Here is a 19,230-nt window from a genome sequence, read left to right on the forward strand (position 1 = left end):
TGACCCTGGGTGTGTAGTAAGAGAACAAGGAGGTTTAGAGGGAGGTCTTCCTTGGTATAGAAATGGGGAGGTGACGGTCCCCCACCCATACGGAGCAGGCCTGGGGGTCCTTCCCCAGCTCCTCCGAGGACGTCCGGCTGAGCTCTGCTGTGAGCTCTTCTGTTTTAGTAGACCTGCTGGGAAGGGCCGTGGGCTCTGACAGCAAACCTTCCGTAGCGGGACGGGGAGTTCTGGGAGCCGCGTCTGCCCTGTGTGTCTGACGGTCCTCCTGTCTTTGCCCACAGGCTACATCTGTAGGTGTCTGCATGTACAATGACCCAGCTCTGAATCTTTCTGCAGGGTTAGGGGATCGAGGGAGGCATGGGCCGGCTGGACCTCTCTACTCCTCCACGCATCATTTCTGACCTATTCTCTCGTCTTCGGTGTTCACTGAGGTCTTGCTGCTCTTGGCGCCAAGGTCCAAGTGCTCAGCGGTCTGGGTCCCTGTGCGCTGACCCCCACCCCGGCCCTGAGGCCCATGCAGACCAGGGCTTGATGGGCCAGGGAGGGTGGGCCCTGCTGCTGTGACCACAGACCCTCTCTGCAGGCCAGGATCTGAAGCTTTTCTGAGAAAAATGTATGGGAGCCACCGGTGCTTTTTTCGTATGTGTGCTGCCGAAGCAAGCACAACTGGTGCTTTTTTCTCTTTAAGTTACTAAACCTATTTTTCAAGCGATTTTATGTTTGCAGGAAATTGAGTAGAAAATGGAAGGAGCTCCCAAGTCCCCACCTGTCCCTGTGGCTGAGACCGCGTGCTGCGTTCACGACAGCTGGTGCGCGACGTGGTCAGAGGCTGTGCGCCCCTGGGTTGGGCAGAGGGGGGTCCCACCTGTAGAGTCCTGCGGGGTGGCCCTGTGGGATTACCAGAGACGGCCCCTCTCTTGTTCTGCTATTTGTTTCCTAGTTAGCTTGTCTAGAAGGTGAATCGATTTTATGATTCTGTTATGTCTTTTTTCTGCTCACTTTGGATTTAGTTTGGTCTCCTCCTAGACTCCTTACGTTATCTTCTTTAGAGAATTTGCGTATTTATTTGGTAGAGTGAGAGAGGATGTACGAATGGGATGAGGGGCAGAGGGAGAAGCGGGTCCCCGCCGCGCAGGGAGCCCCACACGGGACTCCATCCCAGGACCCCGGGATCATGACCTGAGCTGAAGGCAGTCGCTTCCCCGACGGGGAGCCCGGGCGCCCTGAGATCCCTTACATTAGTGAGGTTAGATCTCCGACCTGCGCGGCCGCTGCTGTAAAGTCCCCATAAGCACTGCTTTCGCAGCGGCCCACGTGCTCTGATGAGTTTTATTTTCATTTTTACTTATGAAAAGAAATGAGCTGAAAATATCTCTCAGTTTCTCCTGAGACGTTTTTGGGCATGGTCGTTTGGAAGTTTGCTGGTTCACCTTCAGATACTGGGTGATGAAGCTGTCTTTCTGCCCTGACTTCCCGCTTCCTGTGCGTTCTCCCGAGAGCGGCCGCCGTGTGATGCGCCTCCCGGTGCGAGCCGCTGTCTGTGCCTCAGGACGGGGAGCCCCAGGCAGCCGCCGGTGCAGGGGCGGGCGGGGGTTCGCCTCCCAGTTGCTAGCCGTTCGCCTTAAGTAAAAATGGGAAAAGCTACCAATGCACCAGCCTAAGACTGTTTTCTCCTCAGAGAAGCTGAGTGTCCGGGCGGCGCCTGGGCTCTGGGCGCCGCCCCCAACCCCCCCAGCTTAGCATGTTGGGGCCAGAGCCTTCGAGGGCAGAGGGCAGGTCCGTGGGTTTCGAAGCTGTGCAGAAGTCGAGCTGGAAAACCCGCATTTCCTGCCGCCCTGCGGTGGCGGGTGTGGCCCCAGCCCCAGCACCCTGCCCCCTGGTTGTTGGCGTTTGTGGCTGGCTTGTTTGTGAGCAAGCTGGCGTGTCCCCCACAGGGCACGGGACACGCCCAGACCCTCCGTCCGCTGCGCAGCGACTCGTGGGAACTTCTGAGCCGCAGCCATATTGGGGTGCCTGGGGGGCGGGGGCAGGGGCGTCCTCTCCGTGCCGGCGGCGTCTGGGTGGTTAGGGTCACCGCCCAACCTCCTCTCCCAAATCTGCAGAATGTAGTGGCCCGGGCCTGAGTGCAGAGTGTCTGCCTCTCCGCCGGCAAGGGCTCGCCCTCAGGAGGAAGCGGCAGCCATGGGGTTCGCTGCCGTGGGTGCCTTCTCCTCCCGGTGGGGGACAGGAAACGCGCCGCGGGTCGTCCACGACGGGGGTCCGTCTGGCCCAGACACGCACTCTCGCTTCTCAGAGCCCGTCGAAAATAGACAGGGCCCTGTCCCTGCAACAGCTGTGGCCAGCCTGAAAATGAAGGCGGAAGAGAGCCGGGCCCAGCGTGCGGGAGGGCACCACTGGAGGACACAGGCTTTCCAGGAGCCCGTGTGGACAGGCCTTTGCTCTGCTCTTTGATCTGCAGCCTTCACTGGCACTGGGTTGTAGAAGACAGGCTGTCTGCCGCCCAGCCGCAGCATCCCCCCTGGAGCCAAAGGACAGCAGCGCCTGCCCCGTGCGATGCTTCGGGAAGCCTGGAGCCTGGCCGGGCCGCGGGAGGGGGTGCTGCGGGCCGCAGGGCTGTGTGTGCTCCTGCGGCAGGGTTGGCGGACACTGAGGGTCCCTCGCATGGGCTGGGTAGGCCCAGAAGGTCGTGCTGCATCAGGGAGCCTGCCGTTGGCACCCCCGGTCCATGAGGGGCCTTCCAGGGCCAACGCTCCCTGGGCTGTGTGCGACGGGCTCCTGGTTCCCCGGGGCCACTGGTTCCCTGGGGCCGCCAGCTGCTCCTGGCCAGTGCATCCCTCTGAAGGCAGCCCTGCCACGTGGGGCAGGAACCCCTCAGAGCCCTTGGTGGATCCTCAGTCTGTGCTCTGGACACGGGGTGTTGCCCAGGGTCACACAGGTGTGATGCTGGTCTAGTCCTACCATCCAGGAGATGTTGCCGCACCCTCCGAGGCTACTGGTCCTGCTGTGGAAGGAAGGGCCAGAAAGGGCCGCACCCAGCCTTGCCCGCAGCAGGGGGAGGTGGGCTCCCCGGGGCCTCAGTGCCTGTCTCGCCCACACGTGTCAGGTCTCCCGTTTATGTCCTGGGCGAGCCAGAGGTCCAGGGGTCCAGAAGCTGCAGGAAGAGCAGGGCTGTGGCCGCCATGTTCAGAGGAGCAAACTCAGGAGGCCAGGGGGCCCCGCCGAAGGGTCTTGCCCACACTCCTCTGGCCCAGCCACCTGGCCCACCATCTCGGGCCTGGATTCTTCTAGGACAAGCAGTTTTCCTCCCCAAGCTGCAGAGTCATGAAGTTTTAGTCGAAAAGGACCTTGGAGGTGCGCCCATTCAGCCTTCTTGTCTAGTAAAAAAGATGGTTTTGGGGTCCGAGGCGGCTCAGTCAGTTGAGCATCTGACCTGATTATAGCTCTCGATCTCGGGGCTGTGAGTTCTAGCCCCACACTGGGCTCCAGTGGTCGGAGCCGACTTAAAAGAAGTGCTGATTTTCACATTGTAGTGCGTGCTCCTATAAATCGTCAGTGCGTCACGCCTGCTGCTGTTGGATGTTTCTGAGGGAGCAGGTTCCTCTTCATGGAAGCCCCTCCCCCGACCCCTGACCCCTGATGGTGACCTGATTGGGTCCTGCAGCTGATCTTCCCTTTGCACAGATGCAGACGCAGGCAGAGAACAGCACTGGTCTTGTTCTCGGAATTCCCGTCTCCTTAGAAGCATCCATGAGCACTAACTTCCTGTCTGGGGCCCAGGACTGAGACCCCCTGTCTAGGGTTCGGGCCTCACACACAGACAGAAGGATGAGATGGTCCAGAGCCGTGTGTACCTGCACGCGGGCTCGGCGTCAGAGGCAGGGAAAAAACGTAAGCGAGCAAGCGAATGTGTTTGGGAGTCGGCGTCCTGCTCTGTCTGGCCACTGGCTGCTGAAGCAGTGTTCCAGGGGAGCCGTGCCCTCGGCCGGGCCTGGGATCTGAGTGGGGGTGGGGCGGTGCTGGGGTTGCCACGTGGGGTCAGGCAGCTTCACGTTTGTGAGCAGAGACACTGGGAGTGCCTCCCGCGCGTGGCGTCCCCGCATGACCCTCTGTTCTCGTGTCTTCCAGGGCAAGGTCCACCTGGAGCTGAGGCTGAGCGAGGTCATCACCGACACGGGCGCCGTCTGCCACAAGCTGGCCACGCGGTAAGACGCGGACGGCAGTCTTCTCGGGACCAGTGACTCCGCGCAGGCGGCGGGCGGGCTGTCGTTCTTCACACGCACGACTCAGAATCCCGGAGTCGCGGACCCCCACGAGGACGCTTCTCTGGCGGGGCGGGCGCGTCGTCCTCACACCCTCCTTCAAGCAGACGTGCATCCGGGAGGGGACGCACTGGCGTCCGCAGCAGCCGCGGTCAGGGAGACGTGTAGACACAGGTGCTGTGTGCGCCCGGGCCATCCCGATGAGGGGACTGTCGGGGGGCGTGTGCGAGGCCGGTCAGCAGCCCTGCGGCCTGAACTCAGGACCCGCCTCCCAGAATCCAGAGCGCCAACCCCGGTCACGCTTGCTGAGTGTGAGCGGCCGTGCCCGTGTCTACACGTCATCTCCGAACCTTGTGGTGCGCTCTTGACGTTTCGGTCCACGGTCCCGTAGATCGTCTGGAGGAGGCTGAGGACGAGCTCACGCACGTGTGCAGGGTCCTTGCCCTCTGAGCCCAGCGAGGCCTCGGAGGGTGCACACCCCACCGGGCTCCCGCTCCACGCTGCCTGCCCCGCGGGCCCCACGTGTGCCTTTGCCGGCAGTACCTGTGGCTGCCGGGGGTCCCGCAGGCGGCTGCCGGGGGTGTCGGAAGTCTAGGGCAGTTGGGAGGGACTCCTGAGAAGAGGCCGTGAAAGTGCGCAGAAACCAGTCCTCTGGTGTTACGGGCCCAGGAGACACCAGACGCTCCAGCTTTCCCCGTCTTTGGACAGACGCTTTCCCGAATTGCCGTCTTCACCGTGTCTGGCAAGCAAGGGCTTCCGTGAGATCGGGGGATGCCCCTTCTTGGGCTCAGAGTGCAGGCTCTGCCTTAGCACTGTGCTCCCTCCATCCGGTCACAGAGGGTGGGGGCAGTTGAGGAGGTTCCGCTGTCGTCCGCCGCCCCCAGAGGGCCCTGCCCCGCCACCCACCGCGCTGTTTGGATTTGCCATCTCTTGGCTGAGGGTGGTCTCCGGTGCGTTGAGGTTACGGGGCTGTCACCATGGGACACGCAGGAGGACATACGTGGGAACATGTATGGGACGCCATGTAGCGTGGGGTGCCATGTGGGACATAGTGAGCTTTGGCCTTCACCCTTCGGTGCTCCCACTCTTCTTAACGTAGTTGCTCTCGGACCCTGTAGCAGTGAGCAGAGAGTTGCCGGTTTTCTCGTCTGCCTACTGGTCTGTCCCTTCTTCCAAACAGCTTAAGGGTTTTTAAAAGCAGCCTTACATGGAATAAGGAATGTGCTTTAGTGGCACAGGGACAGAACGGACCAGGCTGGGCAGAGAGCTGAGGCGGGTGAATGGGGGGTGGGGGGGGACCAGGATCCCTGTCCTGAGGGCCGCCCTGTCCAGCCACACATCTGCCTGATGGAGGGCGGGTGTGAACCATTTGGCCAGGAGTAGCCGTGGTCCTGATCAGAGAACCACGGGTGTGGCACCCAGAGCACAAGACTAAGTCATACATCACAGCTACACACTCTGCCGTCCCCACCTGTCCCCAGCCACCATCCACACCGTCTCCGCCGTCCCTGCCCACCCCCAGAGTCCCCACCGTGCACGCTGTCCCTACCTGTCCCCGCCCACCCTCAGAGTCCCCCGCCCACCCTGTCCCTGCCAACCACGGAAGCACCTCAGACACTTCCCCGTGGAGTCGTCTTAGTGAAAGCACCAGGGATTTGCTTGGTTCCTGCATCTCTGTGGTGCAGTCCCTCTTGCTCCTTCCTCGTGCACACTAGTACACATGTTAGTACGCACCCTAGGACATAGCAGCACATGCTACTGTGCACACTAGCATACACACCAGGACACACGCTAGTACACATGCTAGTACGCACCCTAGGACATAGCAGCACATGCTACTGTGCACACTAGCATACACACCAGGACACACGCTAGTACACATGTTAGTACGCACCCTAGGACATAGCAGCACATGCTACTGTGCACACTAGCATACACACCAGGACACACGCTAGTACACATGCTAGTACGCACCCTAGGACATAGCAGCACATGCTACTGTGCACACTAGCATACACACCAGGACACACGCTAGTACACATGCTAGTACGCACCCTAGGACATAGCAGCACATGCTACTGTGCACACTAGCATACACACCAGGACACACGCTAGTACACATGTTAGTACGCACCCTAGGACATAGCAGCACATGCTACTGTGCACACTAGCATACACACCAGGACACACGCTAGTACACATGCTAGTACGCACCCTAGGACATAGCAGCACATGCTACTGTGCACACTAGCATACACACCAGGACACACGCTAGTACACATGCTAGTACGCACCCTAGGACATAGCAGCACATGCTACTGTGCACACTAGCATACACACCAGGACACACGCTAGTACACATGCTAGTACGCACCCTAGGACATAGCAGCACATGCTACTGTGCACACTAGCATACACACCAGGACACACGCTAGTACACATGCTAGTACGCACCCTAGGACATAGCAGCACATGCTACTGTGCACACTAGCATACACACCAGGACACACGCTAGTACACATGCTAGTACGCACCCTAGGACATAGCAGCACATGCTACTCTGCACACTAGCATACACACCAGGACACACGCTAGTGCATATGCTAGTACGCACCCTAGGACATAGCAGCACATGCTACTGTGCACACTAGCATACACACCAGGACACACGCTAGTACACATGCACTAACATGCTGGTACATACACTACTACAGATGCTAGGACACTCTAGCACAAACACTAACACACTAGCACACACACTGGAACACACTAATACACTAGTACCCACATTATCACACACACTAGCACACACCAGGGTACACACACTAGCACCATACTAGTACACACATTAGCATGCGTGTTAGCACGCACCTAGTATACACACTAGCAGACACACTACTATGCATGGAATATGCTAGCATACACGCTACTACACATGCTACTATGCATGCCAGTAGGCACACTAGAACACGTTAACACACTAGTACACACATTAGTACAATGCTAGCGTACACACCAGCACACATGTTAACACACAGTAGTACTCAGTAGTAGTGCTAGCACACACATTAGTACATGCTAGTACACATGACTACACACTAATATACATACTAGTATATGCTGGTACAGAGCCCTGATATACTAGCACACCTAGTAGACTTGCTAGTATACACCAGCACACACTAGTGCCTGTATTGCACACACAAACATGCCGGTGCACATGAGCACACACTAGTACACAGTAGTGCACATGCCAGTGCACATGGACACACACTAGTGCATATGCCAGCACAGTGCTAGTACACACGCTAGTACACACTGGTGCACGCTGGCACACCCACTGGTACATATGATCACACACACGAGTACACTTTGTTCAGAATCCCAGGGCCGAGGGGTCCCCCACAGGGATGCAGTGAGGAGGCAGGGGGTGCCACAGTCACAGAGCAGCTGAGGTCCTCCAGCCGGGGAGTCAGCAGTGACTGAGACCACGGACTTCTCTTTCTTCATCCCGCCTCCCTCCGCCGATTTTTCTTTCACTAAAAAGTACCCTTCACGTACCGTCAAGCTCAGCGTTTTCAAGGGTACACTTTGAGCACATTCACAAGGTTGTGCAGTGGTTACCCCTAAGCCCTGTCCCTTTCCAGAACGTTTCATCCTCCTGACAATGAAATCCCATCTGGTGTCGCACCCTGCCCCCTCTCCAGCCCTGACACCCGCTGGTCTGCTTCTACGGATTTGCCCATTCTGGATGTTTTATGTAAAAGGAATCACATGCTCTGCGGTTCTCAGTGACTGGCTTCCCTCAGCGAGCGGGAGGTCTTCAGGGGTCATGCCCGCTGTTGCGGGTGTCACCGCTCCTATTAAAGGCTGAGCACTGTCCACCGTGTGGGTACACCACATTTTCTGGTCCGTCACCCACAGATCCCCATTGGGTGGGTCCCACCTTTTGGCTGCTGTGAATACCGCTACCGGGACATTCGCGTGTGAGTAGGAGACCAGTTTTCATTTCACTTGGGGACATAGTGGAGGGGTAGAATCGGTGTGTTGTATCCTAACTGTGTTTCAGTTTCTGAGAAAATGCCGGGCTGCTTCTCATGAGGCTGCCCCTCCCACGGGGCCCACAGCGTGTGAGGGCTCCAGCCGCTGTGTCCTCGCTCAGCCCAGACCCTCTCGTGAGCCGCCTGCTCATTTCCTCCCAGTGGTGTGAAGCGGCGTTGACTCATGCTTCCCTGAACGATGTTGACCGTCCTTTCCTGTCCTTGTTGGCCGGCTCTGGATCTTCTCCGAAGAAGTGTCTGTTCAAGTCCTTTACGATTTTTTTAATGGGGTTATTCATATTTTATTATTAAGTTGTAAGAATTTTCCATGTATTCTGGGTACTAGACAGCTGTCAAATGTATAACTTGAAGACATTTTCTGTCATCCTGTTGTCTGTCTTCACTGTCTTAACAAGGTCCTTTGTGATACCAGAATCTTAAATCTCCATCGGCCGCACCTGTTGTTTCCTGTGTTTAGGTAGATTTCTAAGAGATCTTTTCCCAATCCGAGATCGTGAAGATTGACAGCTGCATTTTCCTTCCAGCATTTCTAGGGTTTCGTTCTCCCGTTTTGGTCCTCAGTATGTGTGGAGTTCATGTCTTTGTGCAGTGTCCAGTTGGGGTCGGCGTCGGCTCCTTTCAAAGACGCAGTTGTCTCAGCACGACTCGGGGAAAGGTCCGTTCTGGCCCAGCGGCTGCTGCTGGGTCACAGTAAATGGCCGGACTTATTCGTGGACCCTGTTCTCCACGGATCTGTGTGCCTGTCCCGTCCCCGTGCTGTAGCACACAGCAGGTTCGGAAGTCAGGGAGTGTGAGTCTTCCATCTTGGTCCCTTTCTCGTGACTCCCGGGCCCTCCTGAGCTCATTCATTTCCATACGAGTTTCAGGATCAGCGTGTGAATTTCTGCTGGAGTAGCAGCTGGCATTTCGGTAGCGAGTGTCCTGAATCTGTAGATCCGTTTGGGGAATTAGCCATTCGAGCCCTGCCAACCCCTGAAACGGTCTGTCCTCGTGGTCAGCTCTTCTGTAATCTTCTTAAAGGGTCGCTCTGTTTCTATAAGATCTTAGAAATGTCCCCTCTTTCATTACCGATTTTAATGATTTGAGTCTTCTTTTTTGTCAGGCCCGCTGCAGGTGTGTCGAGTTGGTGGCTCTTCTCAAAGGTCCCGCTTTTCCTCTCTCGTTCGTTCTGTCCTTTGTTATCTGTGTGATTTCCTTCTTTCTGCCTGTGTAGGCTTTTTGCTTTTCTTTTTCTGGTTTCTTAAGGTGGAAGTGTAGGTTACTAATTTGTGATCTTCATTCCTTTTTAACGTAGGCATTTATAGCTACAAGTTTTCCTCTAATGTTGCAGTCGCGTTTGTATTTTACGACTTTCTTCCTCAGCGCCGAGTCAGTTGTGTGCATCGGGGACTTTTGGGACAGAGCAGGAGACAATGGCCGCTCCAGCTGTCATACGAAGGGCTCTGGACCCGAAATCCCGGCATCAGAGCTGGCAGACTTCTCTCAGACCCGTGGCAGGCCGCAAACCCCGACTTGCTCCGCATGTCGTCTCCTTGTGCCAACCTGCGTCTCCGCGTCTCTCCCGCACTTGTTCAGGACCACACGTGGTCATGCCTGTGTCTTCGCCTCAGGCCCTCGCCTCTCAGAGGTTACGCGGGCTTGGGCCAACCTTGAGGTGTGTCATGGGCTCGGCAGAAGTTAAGAGCTGGGCCGAGACCGTTGAGAAGTCGGTTGCACAAAAGCAGATTCATTCCAGTAGGGTTCCCTGCTTGCCTGAGAATCGCCTCAGCCCTCCCTCCTGCCCAGCAGCACCGTGACGTACTCCCACTCCCCTCCTGTAAGCACTGGGGCCGGGCTCAGCCTGCACCTGTTGCGGGGACCTGCTCTCAGCACCCCCGACGCACGTCCTTCCCTCATTGCAGGGGCGTGACTTTCCGAGGGCTGCTCCAGCCACACACCGCAGTCTCACGTGCCTTAAACAGCAGGAGCGGATTCTGTCTGAACTCTGAAATCTGGCCACGCCACACTCTGTCTGGAGGCTTCAGGGGATGGTCCCTCCTCCTCGCCCAGGCAGTCCCTCTTCACGATACCCCCCACCCCCATCCCGCGTCTGAGCGATCTCCCTCCTGGAAGGACACTAGTCATTGGGTTTAGGGCCATCCTGAATCCAGAATAAGCTCATCGTCTCGAGAGCCCAAGCTTGATTACATCTGCAGAAACCTGTTTCCAAACCATGTCACATCTCCTTGGGGACCCACCACTCAGCCCCTCACAGCAGGTGACTCCTACTGGCTGACCATCCTCCCCCCAAAGGCTACAGGACCTACATGCACTCTCAGATCCTTCTGGGCTCTCTTCACCTCTCACCCGGCCTGGTGGTCTTTTGTGGGGTGGCCAGGGGTGTTCTGGCTGAGCTCTCCCGGCCTTCCCTCTCCCTGCTTCCAGCTTATTGCTCTCTGCTGCCGCGTGCACCCATCCCCACCGTCCCAAGAGCAAGGCAAGGCCTCGTCTACCTTCCCCAAACGGCAGGTCACTTTCTGTGAGGTTCTGGTTCTTCCCGGGGGTGTCCGTTCCCTGCAAGTTCCCTCCCTGCCCTTATGCACCAGGGAGCGCTTCCTGTGGGCTTTCCCGGCTGCGAGGCGGGCCGACAGCATCTCCCTTCCCTGCCGGTGGAGAGTGAAAGCTGGGGAAGACCGTGCTGTTGGCCGAGCGCTCTGGTGGCTGTGCGGGCAGGGGTCTGCGCGATGGGCTCACAGAAACCTCTCTGATCCTTCCACGGGTGGCCTTTCCGACTGTAAGCCTACTTTTCCGTCTGTTCACTCGTATGTCCACGTCTGCTGCGGGGACACCTGCGCGAGCCTCAGGTGGTTCGGGACCCACCATCCTGCTGTTCTTGTCGGTGTGGAGGGCATCTACCAGTCCCCGCCTCCGACAGGTGCCTGCTCCGGTGGGAGCGGCCCGTCTTTCCAGCCAGACCTCAGGCCGGACTGTCTCGTGCTTTTCTTTCATCCCCAACAAGGGTGAATAAACCTTTAATCGTTCATTCAGGTCTGTCCTGAGCGCCTGCTCCATGCCAAGGACTGCGCGGCCTCCTGTGGCCTCCACCTTCATGGGGAGACATGTTTGTGAGCGTCTCCAGATTTCATTCGCCCAAGCCGAGCGTTGAAAGAGCCTGACGGCTAAGAGCAGCCCGCCCAGCACAGGCCAGCACGGCGCTGGGCTCTGCTGGGCTCGCCGCCTTTCCTGGTGCTGCAGGCAGCCTCTTTCGGGTATCCTGTGGCCACCTGCTGCGTCTGAAAGTTAGGGTTCCTGCACTTGGCCACCTCTAGGCTCCACCATCCCCCACCACACCAGAGTCCTATTGAGGGCCCCACAGGCACCCGCTGGGGAGCCTCCCTGACTGGGACGGGGGCCAGGCTGCTGGGGACCGGAGGTGTGGTGCTGGGGGTCCTGCAGGCACCTACTGGGGAGTCCCCCGGACCCAGACCCAGGCTGCAGGGCAGTCGGCCAGAGAAGCAGACACTGGCCACCTGTACCTCCACCTTGAGGTGCATCCAAGTGAGGGTTACCTGTTTCCGGACTTCCATCTCAAATCCAATAAAGATCTTTTTTTCTATTATTAGGGAATTACAACAGGCTACCGACCCTGGCTCTGTCTGAGGTTGGACCAATCATGAGTGGAGGCGGAGCAGCTGGCCGGCCGGTAACTGCCGGCCGTGGTGAGCTTTGTCACCGCACGGCCGGGTCCTCTGCAGCCGGTGGTCCCGCAGGCAGGCTGTGTCCTGCTCGTGGGGGCGGGAAGCGGAAGCAGCAGCCCGTGGCCACAGTAGGGGTTGCGGGGGAGGAGATGGAACAAGATTCCAGAGCTGCAGACCATTACTTCAGCGGGGAGGCGTGACCACGGTTTACGGGTCCGTTCGAATACAAAGTCCTGGAGATGTCAGAATGTGTACGAAATCTTGTGTTCTTGTGGCCTTGGGTTCCAGATTAGTTGACTGGGTCACTCTGTATGTCACAGTGTCCTTTCCTGGAGGTAGGAATGCCCAGCAGAGTAAATACTTTACTTCTCTCTGCTATTTATCTAGAACATCCCCAAGGGTCACTAGAAGTTGTTCTGAAGACAGTAAGCCTGGAGAGATGTGTTTTGTGTGAAGTACAGGGGGGCTTTGCTTTGTGTGCCCCGGGCAGCCCCCGGGAGCGCCCACCAGCCGTGCGCTGGGCTGTGGCCCACCTGGAGCTGCCCAGGGCCGAGCGGGAGGGAGTCTGGCGCACGTTCTCCGGTTTGCGTGCTGGGCCTGCCGGGCGGGAGGGTCCTTTTTTCCTCCCAGATGTCTTCGTGCAGGTGCAGTCAGTACCCAGTCTTTGCTTTGAGTCAGAGAACAGAGTGTTTCTCGTGTCGGTCTTCAGAGGAAGGAGAGATGGGGACATCTGGGTGCTGGAGGCAGCTGCTTGTCTAGGACATCAGATGTGGGGAAACTTGCTTTCAGTTTGGTGCTTAGCATCGAGTTTCTGGCCGTGGAAACCCATGATCTCTGAGGATCTGAAATGTGGGCACACTTACCGTCCAAACCTTCCTGATGAACAAGTGAATGTAGAAGACGCGTTTGCCTTCAGCTGCGGGTCAGCACAGGAGCCTCCCCGCACGTCCCCTGAGCAAGCCGTGTGCCCGCTTCTCCCAGCTGCTGTCCTATCGGTCCTCTTCTCCCCGACCTGTCTTGCCCTGCAGTCTGCAGCCGCAGCCGAGGACGCGCGAGCTGCCCCACAGCACCCGTTCCTGGAAACGTGCTTGCCATGGATAAGATTGCAACAAATCATTCTTTCCTTATGATTTAATGCATGAAGAAATATTTCTTTAATGATGAGTTAATGAAGGGCAGAAGGTAACCGAAGACCAAGTCGGTGATCTAGGAAAGAAACCCAGAAATACTTCACAAACTAGAGTAGGAGTAAAGATGGGAAAAATCAGGTAAGGCTCACATCGCGGGACTGGTGTGGACGCAGCTTGAAGGGCTGTAAGCACCATGAAGGAGAAATGAAGAAAACAACCCTGCGACCAGAAAGAAATGTTCTGGTAAAATGCTAGAAGCAAACTCCTTCCCAAGAGGGACACGGGATCGCTTGGCTTATGAAGGAATGTGAGAACCTGGTTGTTTCCTGACTTCCCGATGCCCAGGAGAAGCTGAAGCGCTCAGCTCTTCGAGGGAAAGTGACCGCACGTCCGTGAAGCCAAACGGACGTTCCTCTTTGGGAGGACAGCTGTCCTGCCATGGTGCAGTGCTGGACCCGGACCCCTCCCACCACAGACAGCTAAGGAGCCGGATGCAGACGAGCGGAACAGTTTGGATGTTGGGCAGTCGGCTTTTCGCTCTGTGACCCCAAGTCAGGGAAGCGGACCCAGGAGCCGCAGTGGTCCTGATTTTGTCCTGCAGGTGTGTGGGGGCAGGAGGGCTCCCAAGTGGGGCTGGAGGCGGGAGGGAGACAGAGATTGCTGTTGGGAGTCTGAGGCCGCTGCTGGTGGCTTCTGGAGAGGAAGGGACTTGCCAGCACTCCCGCAAGCCCTGTGAATAGAGAGGGTAACGCCCTGGGCTCAGGCGGAGCTGAAGGGGTCGTGTGGGGCTGGGAGGCATTTGACCCCTGCCAACCCGGTGGAGATCCTTGTTCCCACGGGGGGCTCTGTGCGGACTCGGAGGGCGCACCTATGTGGTGGGACAAACAGTCCCTGGACAGAGGCGGCCGGTGCCTCCCTGATAGAGCTTCAGGCAAGAATTGCCGTGATCAATCTGCACCCAGAGACCCTCAGCCTCCGGTCAGCTCTGTCCTTTGGAAAGCAACAGCATCTGGACACCAGCAGCCTGAAATTCCTAACGTCCAGCCGGTGCTCCAGTCGGCGTGCCAGGAACGGGACAACAGGACGCACGGCCTGGAGCAGGGAGGGTCGGGAGAAGCACAGCCGATGGCAGGGTGTCAGGATGAGGGGAAGTGGTGGTCCCGGAGCTCGCGTGACCAGTTGGGCTCCCGAAGTTGAAGCAAACCGGGGAGCAGGACAGTCGTGCCGGGACCTGTGGGAGGGATCGGGGAGTCCTGCTGAGTGGCGTGCGTGGCACGGAGCCCATGGTGTCTGCTGAGCGGCGTGCGTGGCACGGAGCCCGTGGTGTCTGCTGAGTGGCGTGCATGGCACGGCTAGGTCTGCAGGCCCCTGCGTTGTTGGGGCCCCCGTTTCCCACCTGTAACATGGCCTCGCCACAGCGCCTGGTCCGTCAGCTCGCAGGGGAGCTGAACTCTCAGGACGTGAAGGCAGTGGCCTCGCCTTCGGGAGGCCCCAGCAGCCTGTGCCCCTCAGATAAGACAGCCGTGTCCTGAGAGCAGCGCTCACACTCTCCTGCCCCCACGTGTCTTCCAGTTGCAAATCGGTGCACCCGTCCATGTTTATTGGGAGCGTCTGGGCCACGGGTGACCGAAGCCACCCTGGGCACATGGTCCCGGCTATGGACAGCCACCTGCCACGGCCTCAGAGCTGCCTGGGTTAGCTGCCTGTGGGCCCCTCCCACCCCGCTCCTGATGCCCCTGTCTCTCTCCTCAGCATCCTCGAGTGCCAAGGCCTCCCCATCGTGAACGGGCAGTGTGATCCTTACGCGACTGTGACACTGGCTGGACCCTGCAGGCAAGTACTCTGCGTGCACCTGCGCATGGAGCTGGTGGGTAAGTCGCCCGCCGTGACGATGCTGGGGCTTCCACAGAAATGTAGGAGAGGCTGTGCGCTGGGACGTGGCTTCTGACTTACTCTGGTCTCCTCTGTGGCCCTGAGATTGCTTTCTGGAAACAGCCCCTCTCTTCTCCACGCTGGGTGCCTTTGGCTCAGTAAAGCTTCCTGATTTGCATACTGTGTGGGTTGGAGGCAAACAGAAATATTGATAAGTAGCAGGAGGAGGTTACTGGTGCATTTGATCACTCAGTCTGAAGGTGCGAAGACTCGGTGTCCACAGCGTTCGTTTTAACCTTAACCCCTCCTCCTTGGTTACAGATCAGAAGCAAAGAAGACGAAAGTGAAAAAGAAAACCAACAACCCCCAGTTTGATGAGGTGTTTTATTTTGAGGTTGGTATTTGAGCTCCGTGAATGTCACATGGAGACCCTTGGGGAAGGCATGTTTCTGGCCCTGGGCCCCGGCTTCCTCCTGCAAGTTCTGGAATGACCCTGGCACGATGCCTCCCTCCCAGCCTGCGGCGTCAGCCCGGCTCCCAGGAACTCCCCTCTGGCCCCTGGGGAGAAAGGCCATTTGTTGCTTCCTTGGTTTTGAGTTGAGTCCTGATGAGTTGTACGTCCCAAGTTGTCACGATCGGTGTGTTTTTCACCGTTTGCCTGTTTGGGGTGTTTGGTTTTTGCTTGCTTCACCTGGTCTTTCCTGAGCAATGGAGGGAGGCTTGTCTCCCCAGAAATAGTGAAGGGTTTTGAAGCAGAAGAGCAAATGTGTTTGAACACAGAGATCCGCTGGCGTCCTCTCGGGACTGGGAACCGCTGACGTTCGTGAGACGGGAGGCCTGTGAGGTGAAGATTGTCGGCAGGACAGTCGCCCACGCGGCGGCTTTAGTGTGACCCTGGCGCAGAGCCAGTGTATTCGGGGCGATGTGGTTTCTCCCGCGAGGGTTTCTCAACGGTCTCCTGTGGACCGGGTCCTGGGGGCTGAGGTGCATGAGCCTCTGCCCCTGTCTTCCCGAGTTTGCCCCAAGCAGGGAAGCGTGCACAGGGCAGGTTGTACCTGTGGTGAAGTGACTGTTAGGTCAGTGGCCCTGGGGAGCCAGAAGCAAACAGCCTCTAGTCCTGCCTGAAAAGAGTCTTCCCAGAACGGCGACCCTTGGGTGCAGTCTGGGAGGGGGCACTGCGAGGCTGCAAGGAAGCGCGTCTCTAAACGTTGGGTGAGGTTGGGGTGAGAAGGGGGAGTTTTGGAAGTGGGGGAGTTGGCTCAGAACGGAGGAGCTCACGTGCAGAGAAGCTAGACATGTTCTGATGGATCCAGAAGCCCACAGGTTTCTAGAACACTGGAGGCTGCCGTCTGGCTTCTTGGGCCACAGTGAGGGGGGCGTGGAGTCGGAGTGCCAAGGGCACAGCACCGTTCTCTGTCCCAGAAGGACATGCTTATTCCATCGCCCGGTGCAGAAAGTGGTTAAAAGACTGAGGGTTGGTCAGGAAGCTGATGCGGTCAGCCTTATCTCCGGAGGGGCCGTGGCGGGGCTCCAGCAGCAGGGAGGGGTCTGGGACGGAGAGTGAGGACAGCTGTTGGTCTGAATTCTGTACTGGAGCTGCATGGGCCCGCCTTGTCCCTGCAGCCTGGAACGGCTGAGGCAGCTCCTCCCAAGCTTGCGTTGCACACAGTAAGGCCCAGACTTTTCGCGGCCGTGTGGGCCTCCTGGACAGAGACACCCACTTTCTGTGTCATATTCTTCTATTTCACTCTGCAAAAGCGCGGGTCTCCACTTGCTAGATAAATCTTGCCAGCCCCACATGCCGCTGAGCACAGACCTGCATCCTGCCGGGTCCCAGGGACGATCCAGACCTGGGCCCTCGGTGCTGTGGCTAGGGCCTACCTGACACCTGCCTCCCTCACAGCCTCAGGCCACAGGACCTTGGAATGTGCTTCTCTCTGGAGTTTATGGTCTGAGACTCAAAGGTCTGAGCCCTGCTTAACACCTAAATCCCCCTTTGGATTCTCTGCACCCGCTTTCTTCTTCTCTTGCCAACAACCCCATAGTTCTGACTTAGCCCGAGTCCCAGTGGTTGGGTTTGGGGTCGTAGACAGCCTCCTATAGGGGTTTCAAAAGGAAGTAGTGTCCAAACCATTTTCTTCCAGGGTAATGCCTAGGCTTCCTTACAAACTCTTCAGTATCTGAACGAAGTTATTTGAGGTTCCACAGAAGCCATCTTCGTTCCCTCACTAGATGCGTTAGGTGCCCACGCAGAAGCCCTGTGACTGCCTCACTAGAAGCCAGACAGTGGAGGCTCCGCGGGGCTTCCTGGAGGAGGTGGCATTTCAGAGTCACCTTCAGGCTTCCCAACATGAGCCTGAGCGAGGAAGAGGCCGGTGGTGCAGGGGTGCAGGCCGCGTGCTGAGTGAGGGGAACTAGTGGGGGCTCCGTGGGGCTTTCAGAAGCCTCAGCTGGCAGTGGACAAGGCCTGAGCTGGTCGGCGGCTGGACGGGTGCCCTGCTTGCGTGGTGTCAGCACCCCAGGCGGCCACTGAGCCATAAGGGCGGAGGTGCTGAGATGGGGAGGTGGGGGAGGAGCGACTTCAGGACACGGGGGAGGGTGGGGCTGAGGAGGGAGGGAGCCAGCCGGGTGCCTGCAGGGGAGAGGCGGTGGTGGTAGGGGGTGAGGAGGCGGCCCCCTGGAGAAGAGGCTCCAGCCATGCCTGCAGGCTGAGACCCCACCTCTGCTCTGGGTGGGTGCCTGCAGGGGAGAGGCGGTGGTGGTAGGGGGGCCTTTCCCCAGGCCTGGGGGCGGCCAGGACACAGGGTGCTCTGCGGGCAAGGGCATGGCACACACGGGCTTCCTCCCGTCCGCCCCTCCAGGTGACCAGGCCCTGCAGCTACAGCCGGAAGTCCCACTTTGACTTCGAGGAGGAGGACGTGGACAAACTTGAGATCCGGTGAGCTAGAAGCAGGGTTTCTGGGCTCTGGCCTGGCGGCTCCAGTCTGGACCCGCCTCGTCTGTTGGTTTTCTGTGCTTCTAAAAGGAAGGGAATGCAAAGAAAGGAATCCTCCGTTTTCTGGTAATTTCAATACTAGGACATGGGGAGTTGGTTTGAAGGAAGAGCCAGGAACTTGCCAGGGGCTCGTGGGGTGGCTGAGAGGACATTGACTCAGGCAAGGGACCTTGCGCGAGGGGAGGCCGACGGCCTCGTGCTGCCCCCCCGCACCTGGCCCTGCTGCCCGGGCGTCCTCGTGCTGCAGGCCTGGGTGTGTGTGGTCTGCAGCAGAGCCCACCGCAGGTCCGGCTCCATCCGTCCTGGGAGCCTTGGGGTCTCACCTCATGCCCAGCACCCAATGCCCTCAGAGACCCTAGCCAGGCATCTTTTCCCGTCGCTCTGGGCCGGGGCCGACCCCGAGGGACCCTGCAGATCTGAGCTGGTTTGTAGTCTGGTTTCCTGTGGGCTCCAGGCTTCCTGAGGCCCGTGAGGCTCCCAGGCTTCCCACTGGGAAGATGGGCTCAGGCAGGAGGCGCGTACCCGGAGGCCCTTCCCCCGACCCACTGTGGGACCCTCGGGCTCACTCTTTGTTCCTCTCGTGGCTTCGAGCACTGAGGGAGGCCCGTCTCCACACACAGGTCAGAGGTGTTTCCGCTTTAAGTCTTCCGTTACAGAGAACCTGCGGCCAGGGGGCCCCGGCTGCGTGTCTGAAAGTGCCGGTGGCGGTCAGAGGCCATTCTAGAGGTTGGCCATGCCCCAGCTACCCTCGGACACACAAGTCTCTCTCTTGTTCAGAAACAGAAGTGTTCATACAAGATTGGACTTTAAATTTGAGAGCGGAGTCGTAGCTGTTGCATTTTAAGCAGACGAACCAAAAATGTCCTTAAATATTGCCCTTATCGAAAGGAAGAAAGCACAGCCTGGCAGCTCTGCTACGGGGTCGCTTGACATTCCTCCTCATGTCCCTGATGCGTGCTCCTCTAGCAAACCCTGTACCTTCCAGACACCTGTGGCTCCTGCCTGGACCTCGGGGACCACAGAGGGCTGACGCGGCCTTCTAGAACTTTCCCCGTGACTGCCGAGGGTGGTGAGAGGGGACTGGTCTTGGACTGTCCGCTCCTGGAGTAATCGGGTGCAGGTGTTTACCATGGGGTGCGCGGACGTTTGCTGCCTCGCACCGGGGACGCCGTTCCTCCCTCCGGGCTCCCGTCCTCACACACGCACAGTCGCCGTGGCCCCACATCAGATGCC

General features: G+C 58.3%; 1 protein-coding gene across 4 annotated transcripts in view; it reads left to right on the forward strand.

The window, feature by feature from the left end:
* RASA3 (RAS p21 protein activator 3) overlaps nt 1-19,230 on the forward strand; it is a 114,701-nt gene that overhangs the window by 72,164 nt on the left and 23,307 nt on the right. For all 4 annotated transcript variants that reach the window (XM_032314229.1, XM_032314228.1, XM_032314226.1 and 1 more), the window contains 4 exons: nt 4,129-4,205; nt 14,883-14,963; nt 15,324-15,396; nt 17,864-17,940. In XM_032314229.1, coding sequence (XP_032170120.1) covers nt 4,129-4,205; nt 14,883-14,963; nt 15,324-15,396; nt 17,864-17,940 — 308 coding nt within the window. The remainder of the gene's footprint in view (nt 1-4,128; nt 4,206-14,882; nt 14,964-15,323; nt 15,397-17,863; nt 17,941-19,230) is intronic.

Source organism: Mustela erminea, chromosome 15, assembly GCF_009829155.1.
Source record: "Mustela erminea isolate mMusErm1 chromosome 15, mMusErm1.Pri, whole genome shotgun sequence".
NCBI classification, from domain to species: domain Eukaryota; kingdom Metazoa; phylum Chordata; class Mammalia; order Carnivora; family Mustelidae; genus Mustela; species Mustela erminea.